The 26,654-nt window shown below is 40.5% G+C and overlaps 1 protein-coding gene across 1 annotated transcript in view; it reads right to left on the bottom strand.

Moving 5' to 3' along the window:
- Positions 1-26,654, bottom strand: part of LOC135523451 (myomesin-2-like) — a 38,758-nt gene that overhangs the window by 9,642 nt on the left and 2,462 nt on the right. The window contains exons 3-29 of the mRNA XM_064950126.1: positions 25,640-25,751; positions 23,002-23,059; positions 22,273-22,427; positions 20,947-21,033; positions 19,576-19,664; positions 19,033-19,083; positions 18,330-18,494; positions 18,048-18,209; positions 16,835-16,976; positions 16,338-16,537; positions 16,181-16,234; positions 15,073-15,200; positions 14,590-14,773; positions 14,138-14,312; positions 12,415-12,536; positions 10,997-11,184; positions 10,502-10,628; positions 10,004-10,185; positions 9,806-9,920; positions 8,189-8,351; positions 7,465-7,571; positions 7,052-7,096; positions 6,413-6,549; positions 5,808-5,952; positions 5,646-5,708; positions 3,798-3,865; positions 3,453-3,566 (exon numbers count right to left, since the gene is read on the bottom strand). Of these exons, the coding sequence (XP_064806198.1) occupies positions 3,453-3,566; positions 3,798-3,865; positions 5,646-5,708; positions 5,808-5,952; positions 6,413-6,549; positions 7,052-7,096; positions 7,465-7,571; positions 8,189-8,351; positions 9,806-9,920; positions 10,004-10,185; positions 10,502-10,628; positions 10,997-11,184; positions 12,415-12,536; positions 14,138-14,312; positions 14,590-14,773; positions 15,073-15,200; positions 16,181-16,234; positions 16,338-16,537; positions 16,835-16,976; positions 18,048-18,209; positions 18,330-18,494; positions 19,033-19,083; positions 19,576-19,664; positions 20,947-21,033; positions 22,273-22,427; positions 23,002-23,059; positions 25,640-25,731 (3,318 nt within the window). The 5' untranslated portion in view covers positions 25,732-25,751. The remainder of the gene's footprint in view (positions 1-3,452; positions 3,567-3,797; positions 3,866-5,645; positions 5,709-5,807; positions 5,953-6,412; positions 6,550-7,051; positions 7,097-7,464; positions 7,572-8,188; positions 8,352-9,805; positions 9,921-10,003; positions 10,186-10,501; positions 10,629-10,996; positions 11,185-12,414; positions 12,537-14,137; positions 14,313-14,589; positions 14,774-15,072; positions 15,201-16,180; positions 16,235-16,337; positions 16,538-16,834; positions 16,977-18,047; positions 18,210-18,329; positions 18,495-19,032; positions 19,084-19,575; positions 19,665-20,946; positions 21,034-22,272; positions 22,428-23,001; positions 23,060-25,639; positions 25,752-26,654) is intronic.

Raw genomic sequence — 26,654 nt, 5'->3', positions numbered from 1 at the left:
TGAAAATCTATTGCCAATTGGATGTAAACCTAGCTATGGTCTCAATTTCATATAACTTTTCTCACCACTTCTGGCATTTACATGTGGCCAATGTCAAACAGGCTGTATATCAAGCACAGGATCAGAGTAACCTCGTCCATCTCATAGCTTTGTGAGGACAGAGTACGATTGCAGGGTGTGAATATTTATAATGACATAATTGGAAGTGACTGCTTTCTATGACAGTGGAGCTTTACTGAGGATCGAGCTGCTTATCTTCTTCCCCTCAGGGTTATTCATCTTGTTTCCTATAAATGACTGGTGCCCCTAGGACCTCAAGTCAAAATTCACCTCGACTGCTCCTCTTACTTCCCTTACATTACATTACATCACATTACATCACACATGTTTTGCTGGCTGTTTGTCTCTTGTCTTTTTGTGTGAAACAGTGGAGGCTGCTGAGTGCAAAATGGCTCATAATAATGGCTGGAACGGCGCGAATGGAATGGCATCAAACCATGTGTTTGATTTACTTGATACCATTCCACTCATACCGCCCCAGCCAATACCATGAGCATGTCCTCCCCAACTAAAGTGCCACCAACAACCAACATCCTGTGGTATAAAGTAGCGGATAAAACCAACATCCTGTGAACTGACAGCATGACTGTGTAGGCAGATTGAACCCTCCAAAAACACAAACAAGGGTAATACAGAGTATTAGTATTAGTATTAGTATGACTAACTTTGGCTTGTCCTGATCGAGATGATATGGAAAGTCACAGGACTACTCAGAAATGTACTCAACAACAATTCTGTTCTCAATGACTGCCTTGAGATTTCCAGCAATGAAGTCATAGGATGAATGTGCCTAACCCGGTTTACCAGACTGCAAGGTCCTTTTACCGTAGACTATTATCCAAACTACTGGGTTTCCAAGCAATGTAATTGTGCTTCTGCCTATTGTCCACATACAGTAACACCTGCTATTATATGTACAGGTAAAATAATGGAAGCACATGAGTAAATGAGGGATGCAAAGTATGTTGAAAGCAGGTGCTTCCACACAGGTGTGGTTCCTGAGGTAGTTAAGCAATTAAAACATCCCATCATGCTTAAAAGCTCTGCATGGTCAATCCGATGTCTGCAGTGGCTGTACAGAATGGTGTCACATCCCTCGAATAGAGTTCCAGACACTTGTAGAATATATTCCAAGGCGCATTGAAGCTGTTCTGGCGGCTCTGGTGGCCCGTGAGAGCCCAACACCCTATTAATACACTTTATGTTGATGTTTCCTTTATTTTGGCAGTTACCAGTCTTTTGTTCAATCTTTATACAACAGGTGAGTCTAATCCTGAATGCTGATTGGTTAAAAGCGCATTCCAGCAGGTGTCTATTCCATAAATTACCACCGGCTAAATCTATGACGTTAAAATGCAAATATATATATATATATATATATATATATATATATATATATATATATATATATATATATATATATATATATATATATATATATATATATGTATATATATATACATTTTTTAAATGTTTAAAACATACAGTATACTTGCAGTGAAGCCGCTCAACAGCTACATCACATTAATCATCTAACCAACTCCCACCCAGAGCGACACACAGACGCAACCAGGGTGGCTGCTGAGGGGAGGATGGCCCTGGTTGCTTTTGTGTGTCGCTCTGGATGTGAGTCTGTTAGATGACTAATGTGATGTAGTTGTTGAGCGGCTTCAGTGCAAGTATATTGTATGTTTTAAACATGGATCGATGGAATACTCAGTACTTTGTTGAAGCACCTTTGGTAGCGATTACAGCATCGAGTCTTCTTGAGTATGATGCTACAAACTTCAAGTCTGGGCACTGGCTGGTCCACTAAAGGACATTCAGAGACTTGTACTAAAGTCGTTCCTGCGTTGTCTTGGCTGTGTTTAGGGTCGTTGTCCTGTTGGAAGGTGAAGCTGTCTGATGTCCTGAGCGTTCTGGTGCAGGAGTTCATCTAGGATCTCTCTTGGTTTCATCAGACCAGAGAATCTTGTTTCTAATGGCCAGAGAGTCTTTAGGTGCCCTTTGGCAAACTCCAAGCGGGCTGTCATGTGCCTTTTACTGAAAAGGCCCAATTTTTGTGCTGCAGAGATGGATGTCCTTCTGGAAGGTTCTCCTATCTCCACGGAGGAACTCTACAGCTCTGTCAGAGTGACCTTGGTTCTTGGTCACCTCCCTGACCAAGGCCCTTCTCCCCTGATTGCTCAGTTTGCCCGGGTGGCCAGCTCTAGGGAGAATCTTGGTGGTTCCAAATTTATTCTATTTAAGAATGATGGGACCTTCAATGATGGGACCTTCAATGCTGCAGAAGCTCTCAGAGCTCTACAGACAATTCCTTCGATCTCATGGCTTGGTTTTTGCTCTGACATGCACTGTCAACTGTGGGGCCTTATAAAGACAGGTGTCTGCCTTTCCAAATCATGTCCAATCAATTGAATTTACCACAGGTGTAGAAACATCTCAAGGATGACCAACTGAAACAGGATGCACCTGAGCTGAATTTCGAGTCTCATAGCAAAGGGTCTGAATACTTAAGTAAATAAGGTATTGCTGTTTTTCATTTTTTATAAATTTGCAAAAATGTCTAAAAATCTGTATTTGCTTTGTCATTATGGGGTAAAGCTGTAACGTACCAAAATGTGGAAAAGTCAAGGGGTTTGAATTCTTTATAAAGACTCTGTACAAAGAAATGTAATTTGAAAAAAGGTCAAACAAAACTAAGTGCAGCTAGTTTGCAGTCTTTACAGCTTCAATTTGAAGTGATTGTGTTAGCTGTGTTGTTGGCTAGCTTCTCTGAATAACAGTGTCCTGAAGAGATATTAAATGTTCTATGCCAGGCGAAACCGCTCCTCAATAGCTCATTGTTATGGATGTATCCAAATAAATGTCACTAGAAAACTGCTGAAACAAATGCAGCTACTTTTGATATTTTTTAAAATGTTTGACATGACTCTAAGTTAGTTGTAGTTGGCTAGCTAGCAAGCAGTATGGCAATGGAAAATTTAGAACGAACGTCTGGGTCGCGTCCATAAATACAGAACAAAAAGACTGAACGACTGGGTCGCGTCTCTGGCAACCGAATCAATAGCCGGCTTGGGTAGCAACCCTAGATTTGTGTTGGGACTATATCTTGTGGAAGGATGAAATAGTATTAATAAATTAATCTAAATAACGTTTTTTAATTAATTTTTAATTAATTAATTAATTAATAATTTAATCATTATTTGAATATGTTGGTAACCTCTTGTATAAAAGTGAACATGTCCTTGAAGCCGGTGTTTGGAGGATATATTGGCACAGTTCGACTTCGTCTCGGGCTTGACAACACCCGTGCCAATATATCCTGCAAACACTGGCTTATCGGGCATTATCACTTAATTAGAAGGTGTGTGTCTGTGTGATACAATTACCAGGGAAATAGGAAGCTTGCAGGTTCCAGATGCCAGATTGACTGGCCCTTCAGGGGTAATCTCAACGGCATCCTTAAACCAGTGCAGCGCAGTTTCCTTCTTCAGATTATCCACCTGCATTATGAAACAACAGAACCCATAGCCCACAGGTAGGTGAACCAGCCCAAACAAAGACGCATGCCTGCATTACAACAACACCATCTGTCAATGCAGGAGAACAACGACTGAGGTGAATCATGCTGACTGTGTTTGTCGTTTAGATTGGCAGTAGCGATAACTCATGCCATCATTTCCATTTAATCTCTTGGCTTAATCTAATTGTACTTTCGGTGAATGTTTAATTACCTTGCAGATGAGTGCCACAGAGCAGTCATCCCCGACATGGACTGACAAAAACTCACTGAAGTGGGGGCCTGGAAAGAGGGCAAGAGAGACAGAAAGGGTGGGAGGGAGAGAGGGGGGGATAGAGGGAGGGAGGGGGAAGAGCGGGCATATGAAGGTCAGATTTCATCAATTGTTTTGCTAATAACACCCTTGTGTCTTTGTAATATCCTTGTAACAATGGGTGGCTTATGGATTTGCAGGTGTGATAACAGTGTGTGGCTGCCATAAATAATGTCAACCATTTTGAAGGAAAAAAACATTATGATATCAAATCATCATCTTAGTATTTGAAATTCATACCTACTTGAAATATTACTCAAATTAATTTCCCAAACACTAGAGGACTGCATACTGAATTTCCCAAACACTAGAGGACTGCATACTGAATTTCCCAAACACTAGAGGACTGCATACTGAATTTCCCAAACACTAGAGGACTGCATAATGATTTCCCAAACACTAGAGGACTGCATAATGAATTTCCCAAACACTAGAGGACTGCATAATGACTTCCCAAACACTAGAGGACTGCATAATGATTTCCCAAACACGAGAGGACTGCATACTGAATTTCCCAAACACTAGAGGACTGCATACTGAATTTCCCAAACACTAGAGGACTGCATAATGAATTTCCCAAACACTAGAGGACTGCATACTGAATTTCCCAAACACTAGAGGACTGCATAATGATTTCCCAAACACTAGAGGACTGCATAATGATTTCCCAAACACTAGAGGACTGCATAATGATTTCCCAAACACGAGAGGACTGCATACTGAATTTCCCAAACACTAGAGGACTGCATACTGAATTTCCCAAACACTAGAGGACTGCATACTGAATTTCCCAAACACTAGAGGACTGCATACTGAATTTCCCAAACACTAGAGGACTGCATACTGAATTTCCCAAACACTAGAGGACTGCATAATGATTTCCCAAACACTAGAGGACTGCATAATGATTTCCCAAACACTAGAGGACTGCATAATGATTTCCCAAACACGAGAGGACTGCATACTGAATTTCCCAAACACTAGAGGACTGCATACTGAATTTCCCAAACACGAGAGGACTGCATACTGAATTTCCCAAACACTAGAGGACTGCATACTGAATTTCCCAAACACTAGAGGACTGCATATTGAATTTCCCAAACACTAGAGGACTGCATAATGATTTCCCAAACACTAGAGGACTGCATAATGATTTCCCAAACACTAGAGGACTGCATAATGATTTCCCAAACACTAGAGGACTGCATACTGAATTTCCCAAACACTAGAGGACTGCATAATGATTTCCCAAACACTAGAGGACTGCATAATAAATTTCCCAAACACTAGAGGACTGCATATTGAATTTCCCAAACACTAGAGGACTGCATAATGAATTTCCCAAACACTAGAGGACTGCATAATGAATTTCCCAAACACTAGAGAACTGCATAATGAATTTCCCAAACACTAGAGGACTGCATAATGATTTCCCAAACACTAGAGGACTGCATAATGAATTTCCCAAACACTAGAGAACTGCATAATGAATTTCCCAAACACTAGAGGACTGCATAATGAATTTCCCAAACACTAGAGGACTGCATATTGAATTTCCCAAACACTAGAGGACTGCATACTGAATTTCCCAAACACTAGAGGACTGCATAATGATTTCCCAAACACTAGAGGACTGCATAATGAATTTCCCAAACACTAGAGGACTGCATACTGAATTTCCCAAACACTAGAGGACTGCATAATGATTTCCCAAACACTAGAGAACTGCATATTTTGAAACACTGTTACCGTCTTTCACTCTGACGTACTCGCTCCTTTGGTGTTCAGCGTCAGCGAGAGCTGCCTTGAAATCTACAACCCAAACAAAGTGATACAGGGGATAAGTCCTGGATCTCTCATGGAGCCCAACCCTGGATTAGAGCACAACCCCCACAGCAGACAAGCTCTCACCAGCTCCGATAAGCACCAGAGAGGACTGTCCTCTGGCTTTGCCATCCTCGATCTGAACAGTAAAGGTGCCCTCACTATCCTCTGTGAAATGATCCAGCACAAACTCAATGATGCCAGCCTCCACGTCATGACTCGCATGATTTGGCTGAGAACACAGAAGAAGACACCAAGAAAGTTTACATGAGAGGACTCTTATTAAGTGAATGTTGAGGAATCGTAATGGGTGAATCCAATAATGTGGATATGTTGTGTAATCCACTCTAGTCTTGGCTTAAAAGTCTATTCATGCCATGACATAGTGATGATAGAGTAGAATGAATAGTACAAAGAGAAAAAAAGTTGTCTGTGCAAGTCCATTGTGAGTTCAATTACAGTGTTGGCTGAAACTACACCCTATTTCCTGTATAGTGCACTACTTTTGACCAGAGACGCATAGGGTCAGCCTCCTAGAACCTCTAGTCAGGAGTTGTGCACTGTATGCCAAAAAGATGTGCAGTAAATAAGGAATGGGGGTCAAAAGTGCACTATGTCGGGAATAGGGCACCATTTTGGACAAAGACAGTGTGTAGGTTTAGATTTGACAGGAATAAGGAGGAGAGTCTTACATTAGTCGGTGAGAGTTCATTGTTGTTAGCTAAGAACTTATAGGTGACAGCAGAGGAGATGTGCTCAGCCTGTAGCCAGAAGCGCATGCGGCCGCGCTCCAGAATCTTGTAGGCCAGCTGAGTCTTTAGAGGGATCACTGTGGAAGCAGAGACAATAATGGAAGAAGGTGATGCAAATAGAGGTAGGTTTTGTGATAGAAATGGCATTTGTTCAAAGGAAGACATTTCCCTTCTCAAAGCATAAGAATAAGCTGTGATGAACCACATGCTAAAAACGTTGATGGAGCGAGGGCTGACAAAAACTATTTTCTGGGATTAACAGTCTCCTCTATGTGGTTTACATGAACCCGCATTACCAGTCTACAACGACACACATGCCCATACAGTATATACCCATTATTCAAGCAAATCAAAACTAAGAAAATTGACCTTTTACCCTGAGCTGTGTATTCCAAATGGTTATTTGATGGGAACCAAAAATTTATGAGAGTGAAAATAGAAAATGACCTGACAAAGATCCAAATCTGATCTTTTTTGTGTGTCTGATTAAATCACAATGGGAACATACCAGAGAAGCGGACATCCCTTTTCTCTTTGAAAATAGAAAAGCCATATTAAATCATTCAGAACAAAACCTACCTGGGTGTCGAATACCATAGCTCTTTGCCAGCATTTTCTCCAGCTCTGTAATAGAGGTAAACAAGGGAGAGTGTATTTCAGCATTGTAATGATCCAATATCATCCACAGCGATTCCTTTTTACATGGAACTTCATCATACATTTCGACAGTAACAGTTGTCTGCACTGCACAAGACCAGACATGCATGTCCTGTATCACGGCATCATATCATATTTATGAAAAACAGTGAAAGGCACCACTATTGTTTCTGACTCCAACATCTGCCGTATAACGACATGCTGTTGTGATGATTTAGATGTACTAGTACAGTATGCATGCATGTATGGACTAAATCTATTTCATGCCATGATCCTGAATGAGGGTTATAAATAAGTAAGCTCCTGTTTATGATCGACCCCCAGCCAGGGCCTACCTTCGGCATGGATTTCATGGCTGGCAGAAACACCATCAGTGTTAGTCACAGCAACGGAGAAGCAACCCATATCCCCCTGGTCTGGGTGTTTGAAAATAAGCTTAGAGCTAGAAATAAATAAATAAAGACGCACCATTAGATAATATAGAAATAAATAAATAAAGGCACACCATTGGATAATGTAGAAATAAATAAATAAAGACATACCATTGGATAATGTAGAAATAAATAAATAAAGACATACCATTGGATAATGTAGAAATAAATAAATAAAGACATACCATTGGATAATATAGAAATAAATAAATAAAGACATACCATTGGATAATATAGAAATAAATAAATAAATAAAGACATACCATTGGATAATATAGAAATAAATAAATAAAGACACACCATTGGATAATATAGAAATAAATAAATAAAGACATACCATTGGATAATATAGAAATAAATAAATAAAGACACACCATTGGATAATATAGAAATAAATAAATAAAGACACACCATTGGATAATGTAGAAATAAATACATAAATAAAGACACACCATTGGATAATATAGAAATAAACAAAGGTACACCACTGGATAATATAGAGTCCAGGAGATACTGAGCACATCAATGTGAGTATATTACACACTTCTGAATCACAACTGATAATTCTTGAACGTTTTGTTTTGTTGAAATATATTTGATCTGTTGACAAGTTTGGTGCATAGCTTACATATTGCCCTCTGTTTTGATGACAATGCCTTTGGAGAAGTCAGTGATTTCCTTGTAGAATTTCTTCCACACAAAGTGGGAGCTCTCTGTAATTTGACAACTTTCAAATGACAGGATGAAGTCACCTGACTCCTCGTCCACTGTGCAGGTCATCTCCTGGGCACCTTTTGGAGTGACAAAGCAAAGAGTGAAGTTGACAGGCAACAGCAATAAACATCTGGGAGTGCAGCATCCTAGAGATGTGTGTTTTGGTACAGTCATAGTAGGGTAGTACAGCATCCTAGAGATGTGTGTTTTGGTACCGTCATAGTAGGGTAGTGCAGCATCCTAGAGATGTGTGTTTTTGTACAGTCATAGTAGGGTAGTACAGTATCCTAGAGATGTGTGTTTTGGTACAGTCATAGTAGGGTAGTACAGCATCCTAGAGATGTGTGTTTTGGTACCGTCATAGTAGGGTAGTGCAGCATCCTAGAGATGTGTGTTTTTGTACAGTCATAGTAGGGAAGTACAGCATCCTAGAGATGTGTGTTTTGGTACAGTCATAGTAGGGAAGTACAGCATCCTAGAGATGTGTGTTTTGGTACAGTCATAGTAGGGCAGTACAGCATCCTAGAGATGTGTGTTTTGGTACAGTCATAGTAGGGTAGTACAGCATCCTAGAGATGTGTGTTTTGGTACAGTCATAGTAGGGTAGTACAGCATCCTAGAGATGTGTGTTTTGGTACAGTCATAGTAGGGAAGTACAGCATCCTAGAGATGTGTGTTTTGGTACAGTCATAGTAGGGTAGTACAGTATCCTAGAGATGTGTGTTTTGGTACCGTCATAGTAGGGTAGTGCAGCATCCTAGAGATGATCATAGTGTGCATTTGTGTGTTTTGGTACAGTCATAGTAGGGAAGTACAGCATCCTAGAGATGTGTGTTTTGGTACAGTCATAGTAGGGCAGTACAGCATCCTAGAGATGTGTGTTTTGGTACAGTCATAGTAGGGTAGTACAGCATCCTAGAGATGTGTGTTTTGGTACAGTCATAGTAGGGTAGTACAGCATCCTAGAGATGTGTGTTTTGGTACAGTCATAGTAGGGTGGTACAGTATCCTAGAGATGTGTGTTTTGGTACAGTCATAGTAGGGTAGTATGTTCATTATATGTTCACAGACTATTTCTGCATTTATGTTCTGCATCCTTTGTTTAATGAATACCTAGAGAGTTGTGAAAATGACTTTTCTCTGATCTCAACCATCCTTGTGCTTGAGTCGCTGATCTCCCTGCAGAATACAACACTGCCCTCTGCAGGTCGCCTGATGGTCTGCACCTTCTCACTTCAACATCTCTACCGAGCTCCATATGAGTCATCTATTTTTCTCTACTCCCACGTCCTCCCAATGTTCCTTATCGACAGAAGCACAGACTACCCCTCCCAAAGCCCCTCCTCATAACCCTGTCTAGTGTACTACACACCCTGTGGTATTACTCTCCTAATCTAAGTCCCATTTTAATGGGAATCCTGACCCAAATAAATATTCTCTGTGGAACACACTGAACGAATGCTGCTCTGCTCTAAGCCACATTGAAGCGCAGCATAGGGAATTGTGTCTGTTTGTGTCTGTCCAACAGTACCTTTCACTGCTTTGGCAACCACAGGGTTAGAAGCCAAGGAAGGCTTGCCGGCACCTTCAGCGTTCGCCGCGCGCACTCTGAACACATAGGACTCTCCAACTTCCAGCCCAGTCACCTGAAAACGAGGAGGACTGTGAAATGTGCCAGATAGGCTGACACGTTGTCATAACGCAGGTATTCTAGGAACACTCTCTGTACCTTGTGGTAGCGGTGACTGACAGCGTGGCTCTCGTTGGAACAGTGCCATTCATCTGAGCCTTTCTTTGCAAAGTCAACAAAGTAGCCTGTGATCGGGCTGGTGCCGGTGTAGACGGGAGCCTTCCACTCCACCAACACAGAGTCATCACGGATCTCGCAGAAAGTCATGTCATAGGCTGGACCTGAAATTCAGAGTGCAGTAAATGTACAAAAATGACAGACAAGCAGTTCTTCATGTCAGACGTATGTCAGAGCACATACGTCAGATTGTGTAATGTCTATGTGCCGCTGTTTTAACGATTGATGTTGGAAGTGGTACCGGCGATAAGCTTCTGCTTGAATACACCTATTCCATAATTCATGAAACATTATGAGATATGCATTAATGGTTTAATTATGCAACGGTATTTGCATGTAAAATGATCTTCACTTCTTTGAACTATGCACACTTCATCTTTAAAATAGAAACTTGTTTTAGAGAGGTTTTCGGTACTGTACCTGGCTCGGGTATGGTCCAGGCATCACAATGGAAGGCCTTGCTGGGGGCAGAGGGGGCACCAAGACCAGCAAGACTTCCACCATAAACCATGAACTCATAGACTGCACCTGCACTTAGATGTTCAACCTGTGGTTGTGAAGGAAAGTACTAAAATGGTTACAACTAATTGAACTGCAATAGATTCCATATGATCCTACACTATCTACACTAAAGGTGCCATCTAGGACCTTAAAGGGTTCTACGGCTGTCCCCATTCGGAAAAACCTTTTTGGTTCCAGGTAAAACCTTTTTTTTGTTTCAGGTAGAACCTCTCTGGAAAGAGTTCTACATTGAACTGAAAAGGGCATGGAACCAAAAAGGGTTCTGCAAAGAGTTATCCTATGGGGACAGCCGAAGAACCCTTTTAGGTCCTAGAAAACGCATTTTGTTCTAAGAGCGTATAATTCTAACCATTACAGATGTGTTTAGATGACTCAGGTCGATCAGATTTGTACCTTGAACAGCCGCTCTTTGATTGGTGGGATGTTGATCTCTCTCCATGTGTGTTCTCCGTGCCTGTGTTTGTCAATGTAGTATTCAACCACCGGAGAGCCACCGGAGTGGACTGGGTGCTTCCAGTTCAGAACCATAGACTCTCCGTCACAGGCCAGCAGAGCAATGTCATATGGAGCAGAGGGAGTCGCTGCACACAGAGTTTACAAGTGTCTTAAACATGTATCATGATTAGGGCCCTGTTTTTTGGGCCCTGTTTTAATCATGTCACATGACCTGGATTGGATATATAGCAGGGTTCTCTACACTCTTAGAAAAAAAGGTGCTATCTGGAACCAAAAAGGGTTATTCGGCTCTTCCCATAGAAAAACTCTATGAAGAACCCCTTTTGGTTCCAGGTAGAAACTTTTTGGTTCCAGGTAGAACCTTTGTGGGTTCCATGTGGAACCCTTTCCACAGAGGGTTCTACCTGGAACACAAAAGTGTTCTACCTGGAACCAAAAAGGGTTCTATCTGGAACCAAAAAGAGTTATCCTTTGGGGAAAGCTGCAGAAACCTTTCAGAACCTATTTTTCTAAGAGTTTAGGGTTATGGTTGTTAAGGCTTTCGGTAGCATGAATAATACATACATTTTAGTGCATAATGACGCCAACTAGCAGGTAGCCTAGAGTTTCAGCACGTTGGGCCAGTAACCAAAAGGTTGCTGGTTCAAATCCCAAAGCCAACTAGGTGAAAAATTTGTTGGTGTGCTCTTAAGCAAGGCACTTAACCTTAATTGCTCCTATAAGTCACTCTGGAAAACAGCATCTGCTAAATGTAAATATGATAATTGTTGTTAAAAAACCCTGCAATCTACATAGCTTGGAGTATCGTCAATGAGTTAAGAAATGTATGGTTTGATGAAACAATCTGCAGTTGTTGGTTGAATGATTGCCTAAATTATTGACATCATTTGGACATCGAGAAAAGTACACGATGACATGCTCAAATCCAATAGACTCCTAGGCTGTCCTGCTGAAACGTGTGAATAGGAAGAATGACGGTCCTCTTCATTTATTGGAGACATTTATTTAATGATACGATGCTTGTGATGATATAATCATTAGATATTCAGCCGACTTAAAGGCATCAAAGTTAGATGCCTTTGTGTGTCTTACTTCTGGACAGCTACCAACGGCCTTGAAGAAAGTCTTGACAACATTGCTACAATTTATTCACTGTGATCATTCACAGAGAAAAGAGCCTCCAGCTAAGCACAGTGGGTCGCTAAAATTTAGTATTTGCAATTTTCTTCTTTGTTACTGTTGCTACTGCCATATTGAATGCAGCACTTTTTCCACCTGGTTGGAATCTCGACAAATGACAAGTATATTCTGTCTGCTGTGTGTGTGTGTGTGTGTGTGTGTGTGTCCATACTCACTGAGTGCAGCTTTGACAGAGAGGGGGGAGGACTCCTGTGATTCATCACTAAGACCCAGCTCATTGATGGCTTGCACACGGAAAGAATATGTCTCACCAGTGGTCAAACCTTGAACCACAAACCTAATCAAAAATAGCAAATGAAGCATTGTGATGAATGAAATCACACTTCAAATAATAAGTACAGTGCCTTGCAAAAGTATTCATCCGCATTGGCCTTTTTCCTATTTTGTTGCATTACAACCTGTCATTTAAATATATTTTTAATTGGAGTCCATGTAATGGACATACACAAAATAGTTCAAATTGGTGAAGTGAAATTTAAAAAATTACTTGTTTAAAAAAAAAAAAAAAAAAAAAAAAAACAGAAGAGTGGTGCGTGCATATGTATTCACCCCCTTTTCTATGAAGCCACTAAATATGATCTGGTGTAACCAATTACCTTCAGAAGTCACATAATTAGTTAAATAAAGTCCACCTGTGTGCAATCTAAGTGTCACATGATCTAAGTATATATACACCTGTTCTGAAATGCCCCAGAGTCTGCAACACCACTAAGCAAGGGGCACCACCATCTGAAACTCCGAAACTTCCGAAACTTTGAACATCCCACGGAGCACCATTAAATCCATTATAAAAAAATGGAAAGAATATGGCACCACAACAAACGTGCCAAGGGAGGGTCCCCCACTAAAACTCATGGACCAGGCAAGGAGGGCATTAATCAGAGAGGCAAAAAAGAGACAAATGATAACCCTGAAGGAGCTGGAAAGCTCCACAGCAGAGATTGGAGTATGTGTCCATGGGACCACTTTAAGCCGTACACTCCACAGAACTGGGCTTTACGGAAGATTGGACAGAAAAAAGCCATTGATTTTAGAAAAAAATAAGCAAACACTTAGTGTTTGGTGTTCGCCAAAAGGCACGTGGGAGATTCCCCAAACATTTGGAAGAAGGTACTTTGGTCCGATGAGACTAAAATTCAGCTTATTGGCCATCAAGGAAAACGCTATGTCTGGCGCAAACCAAACACCTCTCATCACCCCGAGAACACCATCCATGTTTTTCATCGGCAGGGACTGGGAATTGAAGGAATGATGGATGGCGCTAAATGCAAGGAAAATCTTGAGAGAAACAGGTTTGTCTTCCAGAGATTTGAGACTGGGACGGAGGTTCACCTTCCAGCAGGACAATGACCCTAAGCATACTGCTAAAGCAACACTTGAGTGGTTTAAGGGGAACATTTAAATGTTTTGGAATGGCCTAGTCAAAGCCCATACCTTAATCAAATTGAGCATCTGTGGTATGACTTAAAATTGCTGTACATCAGCGGAACCCATCCAACTTGAAAGAGCTGGAGCAGTTTTGTCTTGAAGAATGGGCAAAAATCCCAGTGGCTAGATGTGCCAAGCTTATAGAGACATACCCCAAGAGACTTGCAGCTGTAATTGCTGCAAAAGGTGGCTCTACAAAGTATTGACTTTGGGGGGTGAATAGTTATGCACGCTCAAGTTATCTATTTTTTTTGTCTTATTTTTTGTTTGTTTCACAATAAAAAGTATTTTGCATCTTCAAAATATTTTGCATCTTCATAGTGGTCGGCATCAAATGATACAAACCCCCAAATAGTCCATTTTAATTCCAGGTTGTAAGGCAACAAAATAGGAAAAATGCCAAGCAGGGTGAATACTTTCGCAAGCCACTGTACAAGACAGAATACATACTTGTTGTTCTTGTGAGGTTTGTGGTTAGCTGAACCCCAGTCCTTGGAGCCTTTTACACACACATCGATGTAGTAGCCAATAAGATTATTAGGCTCCTTGGGTTCAGCCCATTGGATAAGAAGAGATGTATCAGTCTCCCTTGTGGCAACCACCTGACCAGGAGCGGAGGGGACCCCTACAGTAGATGAATAAGGCATGGTTAATATCTAAGGCAAAAGGTCAACTATCTATAACCTACTTTAAATGAAGGACAATTTTTATTTTTTTGCTAAATCTGTAATATGGGTGCAAATTACTTTTTAAACATTTTTACAGTGTAACTTTTTTCAAATTCTATCCTTGACTATTGCTATGCTTTGCAGGGAGTTTGACATTTAGAGAAAATACTTGAGAACAACCTTGTGGAGGACTTAGAGAGATAGCAATAAAGCCACTGAAGAGGACCTTCTTACCGCGCAGCTCTTGAGTCTGAATGGGCTCTGTGGGCTCAGAGGCTTCACTGCTGCCGTACATGTTTGCCGCCAGCACGCGGAACAAGTACTGTTTTCCCTCAGACAAATCGAACACGGCATAGCGAGGAGATCTCACGGGTACCTGAGTGTTCACCCTCTGCCACGCAGCGCTCTCGGCCAAGCACTGTGAGGGAAGAGCCCCAAAGACAACATTTACACTCTGTAACATCCACAGATACTGTCAAACGCAATGGAGAAGAAGACATAACCCCAATTCATTATGTAGACTTCAACCATTCATTCGATTTGAATCATGATCCTACTTGTAATTGCCCTTGATTATTCTCTTGAAGTGGGATCCCAGAAAGATTTAATGTGTTTTAGAGGACACAAATCTAGTGATTCCATGTTGAAATGTGTCTCTATTCTGTTGCTGCAAAATTTGGGTAAAAAAGAAAGGTGAGAGAGCAGTGAGAGACCAACCTTCTCAATATAGTACCACACTGGGGCCTGGCCCTGATAAGGAGCAGGTTTCCAGCTGAGGACAACATATGTTCGGTCAGTCTCTGAAGCGTGCAACTTGGAGGGGGATCCTGGTACTTTCTTCCCATCTACGGACACAAGACATCACAAAGAATTCACAAACTGTTTTTTGCCCAAGTGGGAGCATTCCCCCGAGTTGTCTATACACATACAGTGCCAGCCAAAGGTTTGGACACACCTACTCATTCAAGGGTTTTTCTTTATTTTGACTATTTTCTACATTGTAGAATAATAGTGAAGACATCAAAACTATGAAATAAAACATATGTTATCATGTAGTAAACATTGTTTTGGTTACTACATGATTCCATATGTGTTATTTCATGTATATAAATATTTACATTTCTTAAATTTTTATTGAATATTAAAACATACAATGCAGTGAAGCCGCTCAACATCTACATGCCATTCAGTCATCTAACAGACTCCCATCCAGAGTCTGGGGCACTCAAGGGCACGTCGACAGATCTCCCATATGGTCAAAAATGGGGACGAGAACCAGCAACCTATCAGCTACCAAGCTACCAGCCCAAGCTCCCAACCACCAGGCCACCAAGATCACCCCCACAGTCCCCCCCCCCTTGAGAAAGATCAAATAAAATAATTCCATTATTGCTAAATATTGAAACAGAGAGCAGCTGATTAGTATCCTAGTGTTTAAGAGCATTGGGTCAGTAACCAAAAGGTTACTGGTTTGAATCCCTGAGCTGACTGGGTAAAACAAACCTGTCAATGTACCCTTGAGCAAGGCACTTAACCCTAATTGCTCCTGTAAGTCGCTCTGGATAAGAGTATCTGCTAAATAACTAAAATGTAAAAGATGTGACAGTTGGTGTACAGATGTTAGGCATGGTACAATGTGAGGGCTAATGATATGGAAATATTGTAAAGGGGGAGTTGGACCTCCTTTCAGTGTCTGATGAGGTATACAGAAATAAGCATAGAAAAGTAATATCATGACTTCTTAGAAGAACATCAAAGATTTTTGCATCAAACTAGTTGATCGAGATTCAAGGATCCCCATACATCATAGAAAACCATTTAGTACCTTCAACGTCGTCGTGGTAAAGTACAACGTCAAGTTTTCCGCCCAACTTGTTGGCTGTCAAAACAAAGATAAAAACATAAAAGTATATACATTTAATTTGATTCTAGAGAATACATGAACTCACAAGGTAAAGTTTAAGATGTCATCACTACATTACCATGGAGTCTTTCAAATTCAGTGGGGTTCAGTGCGGCGATGGGGTCAGATATTCTGGAGGGCTTGCTGATGCCGTGTGAGTTTATTGCCCGCACACGGAAATAGTAGGAGTGGCCCTCGAACAGGCCAGGCACAGGATATTTACAGATCTTAATGGGGGAGTCATTGCACTGCACCCAATTTTCAGTTCCAGTTTCACATCTGAAACAAAATGAGGAAAATTGGTTCCTCTCCCCAAATCCATCTCTAGAGAGGACATTTTGGCTGATATAGCTACATTATCCTGTCACCAGCTACGAACAGTGGTGGAAGAGTATAGGTTGTAATTTGCAGATTTGTCTCCAATTTTGGAGCCTAGATTGTTATGTGATTATAAGAAGAAGGAAAAAATGAAAGTATATAACGGGTTCCTGATGTTTTTCCTGGTCAGATCATGGCATCTGGAAAAAGTAGCAGGAAATATTCACATTTGATTCCCATTTCAACACCTTCCGTTACCTATCTACAAAGTATCCGATGATGGGGCCTTCAGTGGTGGTGTTGGGAGGCTTCCAGGACACGATGACATAATCTCTGTTGGCGTCATGGATCTTGATGTCCATAGGGGCACCTGGAGCTCCAGGCACTGGGGGAGGACCATCTGGCACAGGGACACAAAGCAAGTCACATCTTCATACTCTGTCAAAGTACATCATGCCATAGCCAAGTATTAAGGTCGTCACTAGTTACTACATCCACAAATGGCTAAACACCGCTTATTTCTACAGTTTCTTTTCTTTAAATGTGACATTTTTGAATTAATTAATTTTTACAATATAGCCAATTTTGACTTTGTGGCTGTTGTAACTACTGACAACCCTGTATTTAGCGAGTTGGGCCAATGCGGTTTATGAATTGTGATGCATTTACATGACACTATAAAATTATATGGCAGCCATGTTAGCTCCCCATTGACATTACATGGGGAATATTTAAACAATACTAACTGAATGTCTAGAACAACATTCAAAATTCAAAATCTAAAAATTAAAAAATTATATTCCAAAAGTTGGCTTCACTCTTTATTCTAAAAGTTGGTCTAACTGTAAATATATGGCTTTGAATCACACAATACCTGAAACTCCCTGTGAACAGAACCATCAAAGGACCAAATCAGCTTTTTTGAAAGATATCAGAATATTACTGACACTACAATTTTTAAAGTAGCTGCATTGCTGGTACACACAGAGGGGGTATAGCTACAAACAGGGGCGCAACTTTGGTTTTAGATATATAGATTTTTTTTATCCAGTCGGATAAACACTCCAAACAGCCTACCCGACCGCTTGGAGGCATCCGCATGGTCCTTTTTATTTATTTATTTTTATTTTACCTTTATTTAACCAGGCAAGTCAGTTAAGAACAAATTCTTATTTTCAATGACGGCCTAGGAACAGTGGGTTAACTGCCTGTTCAGGGGCAGAACGGACAGATTTGTACCTTGTCAGCTCGGGGATTTGAACTTGCAACCTTTCGGTTACTAGTCCAACACTCTAACCACTAGGCTACCCTGCCACCCTAAAGCAAACCGTTGCCTTGTTTTGTATCACATTCCAATGATAAAACTGGGGGGGACAAAAATGCAATTTCAAAAGTTAGTTGGGGATGTCCCCCCGTCCCCAATGAAAGTTGCGCCCCTGGCTACAATTCTCAAAGTTAGTTGTTGTTTTACCTGCACAGGAAACAAATGCACTGTGGACCGCATCTCCCCCCTTTGTAACCATACGGAGTGAATAGACACCCTCATCATCCTTGTTAAGGTGAGGCAGGGTCAGCTTGGTCTCGCCTCTAGCAGACTCTATCTTCACCCACTTGGAGTCTGACAGCCGATGATCTGACACAAAAAAACGGCAACATTAAAAAGTGAGGACCTGTCAGTAGCTGAAGTTACAAAACTGGCCTAGTAAATCGTCTGTTATTGAGAGCGTTATGATCGTAAGAGAAAATGTGATACCGTCTCTGAACCATTGAGCTTCAGGCTGCAGATTGGCTAGGTTAGGAGTAGCGGTCGTTGTGGCGGCCAAGGTGACTGTGTCTCCCTCTGTTCCAAAGACCGAGCCAAAAGTCTCCAGGAAGGTGATGTTGATCTTGGTGTATTTGATCTCCGGCAACATGGGAACTGCAGAAGAGAGTAAAGGAGGACATACTTACAGTATTATGACTCTATTTCAGTAACATCATTATAGAGCACCATGATCACAATTATTTTCTGCAACCATGCAATTACATACACTTTGAAAGAGAGAGAGCGCTCTGAATTATTCTAAAGATATTGTGACAGTCTGACAAAAACGATCTATGTACCTCAGCATATTCATACCACTTAGATAGCACTCTCTGTCTCCTATTCTCTTTTTAAAGAAGACAAAAGGGCAACTGGTGTTGTGATTAATATATACCAGAGGAGGCTGGTGGAAGGAGATATAGGAGGACAGGTTCATTGTAATGGCTGGAATGGAATTAATGGAACAGATTCTTATTTTCAATGACGGCCTAGGAACAGCATGTAGGCTCCATCTTTACAATTCAAGAAGAATGAGGCCCTATTCAAGCAATCCCCAGTGATTGGATTGGACTCAACGGTGCTCAGAATCTACTCAGAGGATAAATTAAGTATCAGAGAGAATACACAGGACAGTTGTGTTGGGTGGACTTACTTGTGTAAGGAAGCCATGCATAGGAAGATGAATGTCCTTCTTCTCTGATCCCTTCAGAACAGACATATTATACACACACAATCACTATGCAACAATACAATACACCATCATGTTGTATGATTAAGGTATAAATCAAGTAATTACACATACGCTTTCCATTTAAAGGGGCAATCAGCAGTTGCTCCATACATTTTTTGGACTTATAAATTATATAACTTCTAATTGCCTCATGAGCTTAGTTTAACTGTCGTACCCCATCAGAACCCAAAATATGACCTTGTTTTACGCCAATGTTTCAAAACGTGGTTAAAACTATAATTGTGATATCATGGATGTTCAGTCCTTGCATCCATAGCTCTGTCTATGAATTTGAGAGATATTACATTTCTCCAGCCCCATCCCTCAACTTTTCACCGAAACAGTAGTGGGGAGTATGCTTTATTATTATGTCCACTGCTGATTGGCCGTTTAAATAAGCATTATATTAAAAACAATGCATTGACAAAACATGTATACTGTATGTTTTTGCCTTTCCAGACTTACTCTTGACAATGACAGAGGCTTGAGTAGAGACCTGTCCATGAATGTTACCAGCTACAGCAGTGTACTGTGCAGTGTCATCAGTTTCACACCTATAGTGAATACCGGAAGAATACATATTGGAAACTGTACATGAACAAACACAAACATCTCAGCAATACTTAAGGCTTAGACTTTTATCTATTTATTTTTGTTTGTGGATTTATTATTTATTTTTTATTAATTTACTAACCACCAAACATAATTTCATGAGTTGAATTTACAGGATGGTAAACTTTCAAAGGATGATAAATTATGTAGATTATGCAAATTGCTGTTGACTAAAATTAATACTGTGAAATATCAAGACACGGTCCTCATTTGAAATGTTGTTATGGCTCTATTAATGCACAATATTGCACAGCAAATAAATACAGAACATTTAAATACTTTTCTAGCGTTGTACCTCTAGAACCACACACTCAAGATCATGGCAGACATTATCAAATGTTTTGAACTCAGGACAGGAGAATAATTATATGCAGGGGACGAAGAAAAAAACAAGTCCATGAATTCTTCAGGAGATATTCAACATGAGAGGCTTTTAAACATGAATGGCAAACATCTGAAGATTCAAGGGGGGAGAGAAGGCTGAGAATAGTGACAGATATCAGACCTTGACCTTGCACACACTATTTTAAAGCTGTCCACACTCACTTTCCCTCTCTGTCTCCAAACCATGGTTGTTCTCTTTGAGTGTGAAAGGGTTTGAACACTGGGAGAATACAGAGTGGCATTTCTTTATTGAGACCTTTCATTTTGATTTGGAGAGGCAAAAAGTGCTTTGAGACTTGAGAGGGGATCTAGCCTTGGTGCCCCTGACACTCTGACAGCGAGGGGAAGCAGTGCTCTTTAAGGAGCTCCAAGATCCAATGACACAGAGCTCAGCACTTCGCTATGAACAGCTGACGAGTCCTCAAGATGAGGGCGGCGCCCAAGAGGGCTTTTGACTAAATTGGAAAAGCTCCACAGCTACAGCTCCACCATTCACAAGACTCCCTTTTGTGGGCACTCGTGTGTTAATTAAGTTAACATTAAACACTGGGATTGTGAGTGAAATGCAGGGAGGCTACAGTGAAAATCCCCAATGTTCCAGGAGCAAGTCCTGATATTGTATCAGATTTTTTTAAATGGCCGTGATAAGCTACCGTGATGGGATAATGTTTTGTGGACAAATGGATCTAAATAATAAACAACTCAAATCAATGAGAACATGTGCTTTCCCTCATTGTTTTACCACTGACGGTGTGCATCCATTGTGCCTCCTAATGTCTGAAACACATAGACTAGCTATAGCTAGTAAACCAAAACAATCCTACCGTGAGAATAACTTACTTGGCAATCTCCAGGGTATGAATTCCAACATTGTCCTGCACATTGTATTTAATTGATGACATGTCAATGCTGACACCATCTTTATACCTGGAGAGAAATCAAGTAGAAGTGGTTGATGGTGAATCTTTCAGTTGGATGTGGTAACACAAAAGTGACCACGTGTGCAGAATATTGTGATCAGACTGTGTATTACCAGAGAGGCTCGCTCACTGAATATGCTACTCTGGAAATGCCTTTGGTCTCTACTGAGTTAGGTACATCAGTTTTTAGTTGTGATGCTCTGGTGCCTCTAGGGTGATTCAGAAGGTTGACTGAGGACCTTATTACTGATGAATGTGATGTTCTGGTGCCTCTAGGGTGATTCAGAATGCTGATTGAGGACCTTATTACTGATGAATGTGATGTTCTGGTGCCTCTAGGGTGATTCATAATGCTGATTGAGGACCTTATTACTGATGAATGTGTGTGTTTTTTATGACCCTGTTCTACTTTCTGCTTGCATTTTGTATTTTTATTTTGATGTGTGTATTTTCTGTCATTTATGTAATTCATGGTTCATCTGTAAAAGAGACCTTGGTCTCATCATGACTCCCTGATCAAATAAAGGTCAAATAAATAAAGCTGGTAAATTGGGAGCATATTCAGTGTGCAGGCCTCTCTGTTATTTACAAGTTTACTTCTTTAGCCCAGCACCTACGTTTTTAAGGATGTTCGTAAGACCACAAACATTTCTATAGACTGTGTAATCAGTCTGTACCTTTGTCATAGCAGGTACATATAGCAGATACCTAAATGTATCTACATTTTCACCATGTTTATCAATGAGTCAAATCTCAGGAATGGAGAACAAAACACATTTCTACAGAGACAGTGACAAGTTTAACTATGCTGACATCTTAGCCTCAACTGAAATCAAACACTATCAATCATCTGTAAAACATTGACCATTATTTCACTCCCATAGAGGGAATGAGAGAATAGCACCAGAGGAACAGTTCTCCCTTTGTGCTACACTCTTAGAAAAAAAGGTGCTGTCTAGAACCTAAAAGGGTTCTTTGGCTGTTCCCATAGGAGAACCCTTTGAAGAGCCCTTATTGTTTCCAGGTAGAATCCTTTTGGTTCCATTTAGAACCCTTTCCACAGAGGGTTTTACATGGAACACAAAATAGATCTACCTGGAACCGAAAAGGGTTCTACCTAGAACCAAAAGGGGTTCTCCTATGGGGACAGCTGTAGAACCCTTTTGGAACCCTTTTTTCCTAAGAGTGTACACCAATACAATACCATTTGATACCCATAGATAAACCACTTAGACTGAATCCTTACCATTTCACAAGTGGGGTAGGGTAACCCTCGACCGTACAGTATAGTTTCACAGGAGTGTGCTCCCAAACGGTATGGGATCGGAGTGTGGTCAGGAATTGAGGACCCCTTATCATAGACTCCTCACGAACGTACTTCTCAACCATCTTCTTCCGCACCTGAAGACAATATGGAAATGTGACATTTTTACAGTACGTGAAACCTCACTAAGTTTTCGTCAATATCCTTTTCACCATACTGAGCCAAGCCGAGCTGAGGCGACCTGTACTGCGCCTGCCTGTTTATGCATCCACCATACAGATGTAGGATCTTAATCTGAGCCAGTTTGTTACAACAGGAAAATAATTATGCAGCAACAGGACATTTTAATTATTACATGGATTATAATTAATGGATTAAAAAAATCATAAGGGGAAATCAAGTCAGCAAATTGAAATGACGAACTTCACAAGTCTTTTTAAACCTAAAATACACTACAAGTTTTACATTTCCTGATAATTCTCCTGCAACAGGGTGATCAAATTAAGATCCTACACCTGTAGTTGCGCGAACCGTGCTAGAGAGGATAATGTGAAAAGAAAATATCGGAGCCTGTACAGTACGGTTTGGCTCAATATGGTGAAAAGAGAACAAGTCTTTTGCCGATCTGATACTAAATATTTCCGCTCGTCTTTTTCAAAATACATTTTTAATTATGGTGACATCTCCCAACAAGACAGATAAGGACCTTACCACTCCCTGGATTCTTGTTTCTGGTTTGTGATGATAATCGTCCTCCACAACCTCAGAGCTATATAAACAAAACAGATATAGTCAAAGCATAATTTACAAAAGGTAAAAGCAATTCCAAGTTCACTATTTGTTGAGCATTTACGAAGTCAACAGAAACAAGTGTACGCAGCTAATTATGTTCAAGCAAACAAGTATTTAGGACCAAATCTACATTAAGTAAGGCTCACCACAGTGAAAAGTCTCTAAGCACCACAAAAAACATATATGTTAAGTCTAACCATAACAACCATAACAACTAAAGGATGTGCCATACATACAGAAAGCATCTTCGCTACATTTCAATAATCAGCTCATTGCTGAGTAAATATTGTTGTAAAGCTAAAAAGCACTTCATTTACATCAAAAGCCCTCTCTCTAATAAAATATAATCACATATTTAGCAGATGTTATTGCGGGTTTTTCAAAATAGCTATTCTGATTGCATTTCTGTCAGATTACCTAGTGTACTATTTCTTGGGGATGAATCATTAGTCTGTGCATACCTGACAAAATAATCATACAAGTGTCCACAGGTAATATAGATGATCAGAGATTAAATAGATGAAACATGGTACGATCCATAGACAGTATGGTCCAGATGTAGGATGTGAATTTGAGCCAATTTGATACAGCAGGAAAATAATCCTGCAGCAACAGGAACATTTGAATTATTATGTGGATTATAATTAATGGACATATTTGTATGGGTTGATACATTTTTCGTAAGGGAAAATCAAGTCTGAGACATGCCAACGCTTGGCATTGCGCATGGTGATCTTAGGCTTGTGTGCAGCTGCTCGGCCATGGAAACCCATTTCATGAAGCTACAGATGAACAGTTCTTGTGCTTACGTTGCTTCCAGAGGCAGTTTGGAACTCGGTAGTGAGTGCTGCAACCGAGGACAGACGATTGTTACGCGCTACGCTCTTCAGCACTAGGTCGGCAGAGTTCTGTTTTGTAAGCTTGTGTGGCATACCACTTCGCAGCTGAGCTGCAGTGCCACGTTGAAAGTTACTGAGCTCTTCAGTATGGGGCATTCTACAGCCAATGTTTGTTTATGGAGATTGCATGGCTGTGTGCTCGATTTTATTCACCTGTCAGCAACAGGTGCAGCTAAAATAGCCAAATCCACTATTTTGAAGGTGTGTCCACATATGTTTGTATTTATACTGTATTTCAAAGAGGAAATTACAAACTTCAGAAGCCTTTTCAAACCTCAACTACACTGCATGTTTTAAATGTTTTGCATTGCAGGAAAGTTCTCCTGCAACAGGGTGATCAAACACTAATGTGAGTGTCCTGTCTCTAGTACTGATATTGATTTTTTTTACATTTGTCATTAAGCAGACCCTCTTATGCCGAGCAATTTACAGCAGTGACTGCATATATTTTCTTACTTAATTACTGACTTTATTGTCCCCATGGGGAAATTTTGTTGCAGTGTCACGTTTAAAGAGGCGTTTAAATACAAAACAAAATTGACAATACAACTTTCATAACAGTTACATACCAATAAAACATAAAAAATAAAAAAAGACTAGCCTGCTGACCTTACTGAGTCATTAGGAACATTAGCCTGCTGGCCTTACTGAGTCATTAGGAACATCAGCCCGAGCTATTTAGGAGGGATATCACACCTGGCACAAATGATTGTCTAGTTCTGTTTTTCCTGCTGAGGTGTGCCCTGTATCTGCACCCAAAGGGGAGTAGTTCAAAGTCCGGGTACAGGGGGTGGCTTGGGTCTAAAATTATTTTGTGAGACTTGTAAGGCTGGTACCCCATGGGAATCAAACCCACAACCTTGGCATTGCAAGGACCATGGTCTACCAACTGAGCCACTGTTGATCAATACACAACGCACAAATAAACACACCCCTCGTTGAAGGCAAATAAGTTAAAGGTGTATTACAGAGAAAACTGTTCATTGTACATTGGCAGCTGAATTAGCAGCAGCTAAGGGGTAAACATAATAAATACAAATACAAATTGCAAGACAGTGTAGCATGTGTCTCCAGTTTACAGAAGAGAATGTGATCCAGTGATGTAATAGCAGTAGGATGGTTGCATAGTTACATGAGATTAGGCAATTAGCAGAGAACCAACCTGTTAGTGAGTTACAAGTGCTCTCTCCAGGTGTAAATGTACCCACTGTTAAAAGCCCAGCTGAATACACTAACTGCCATTTGAAACTGTACACCCAGGGCCAGATATACTTTATGTATTTACACCAGTGCTTTATCCTCAGAGGGGAATAAAGACCAGAAACAAATAGTAGAGGAAAAACAATTTACATTGACTCTAAATATGCTAAATAAGCTCTACCATTTAAATGCATTATTCACTCTGGTAAATAGCAGGTGCTTATTATACACCTGCGCAAAAAAAATGTAAATCTGGCCACCAGTTTCCAAACCACATGAGCTACACTTACACAGGCAGCCTAATTCTGATCTTTTTTTCACTAATTGTCTTTTGACCAATCACATCAGATCTTTTCACATCAGATCTTTTTCAGAGCAGATCTGATTGGTCAAAATTGGGTTGCCTGTGTAAACGTTTCAAATGAAGCATATGATTCCTATGGGCCCATCTTCCTTACCTTGTATACTGCTTTGCTACAACCTTAGACTGTGCACTGTGGTAGTCGTGGCTGACGTGCACGTGCTTGTGTCTGGCAACTGTTGCAGCCATAGTTGATCACTTTTAATGACCTGTGATTGAAATGACGAACACACATACTGTATTATATTGGCTAATAGTAATATAATGGCTACCCATAGACATATAGTAGCTGTATGACAGCAACAAACCATGTTAATGTAGTTTTACAATGCAATGCAACGGATCCATGACTCTTCTGGCTTTTTGATCCACTGATGCATTTCAAGGCACAATATGCAGTACAATATGCAGTACAGTATGTCCTTAGGTATTAGCACAATGAGACAGATATTCACTAATTTGTTCCCATTGGAAACGACAGGCTGTGGTCTATCTTGGTTTAGTTGTAAAATTCATTGGTATTAGTGCCTGTGAGGTTACAGACACTGGGGGGGTCAAATTCCATCAAACCTGCAGTGCAAGGGGAAACATTGTGCCTGTTCTGATGTAATGGAACAGTCTGAGTTATGGGTAGGAGAGATAACACCTGTTCGGATGTAATGGAACAGTCTGAGTTATGGGTAGAAGAGATGGCCCCTGTTCTGATGTAATGGAACAGTCTGAGTTATGGGTAGAAGAGATGTCCCCTGTTCTGATGTAATAGAACAGTCTGAGTTATGGGTAGAAGAGGTGACCAAATGAAAAGTAAATTCATTGGGGGTTTAAAATTAGAGGGTGTGTGTGTGAGGGGGGGGCTTAGAGCTAGTTAACTGGCAAATTAAGGTTCCATGAATGTTCAGTTATTCCAGTTATTCATACAATACTGCAATCTGAACGTCATTAATACACATATAACGTATGAAGGGGTTCAATGTATATTTCACAAATGATACGGTGTTAAATAAAACATACTAACCCGTGAAGCCTATTGCTGTAGCAGATTGAATATTAACAGACACAAGAACAATCTGAGCACTTGCAAGTTGTTTAAGTGGCAGGACATAAACTTATGC

This window comes from Oncorhynchus masou, chromosome 31, assembly GCF_036934945.1.
Source record: "Oncorhynchus masou masou isolate Uvic2021 chromosome 31, UVic_Omas_1.1, whole genome shotgun sequence".
Taxonomy (NCBI): domain Eukaryota; kingdom Metazoa; phylum Chordata; class Actinopteri; order Salmoniformes; family Salmonidae; genus Oncorhynchus; species Oncorhynchus masou.
The sequence above is the reverse complement of the archived record's forward strand: the minus strand, read 5'-3'. Positions and strand labels throughout refer to the sequence as shown.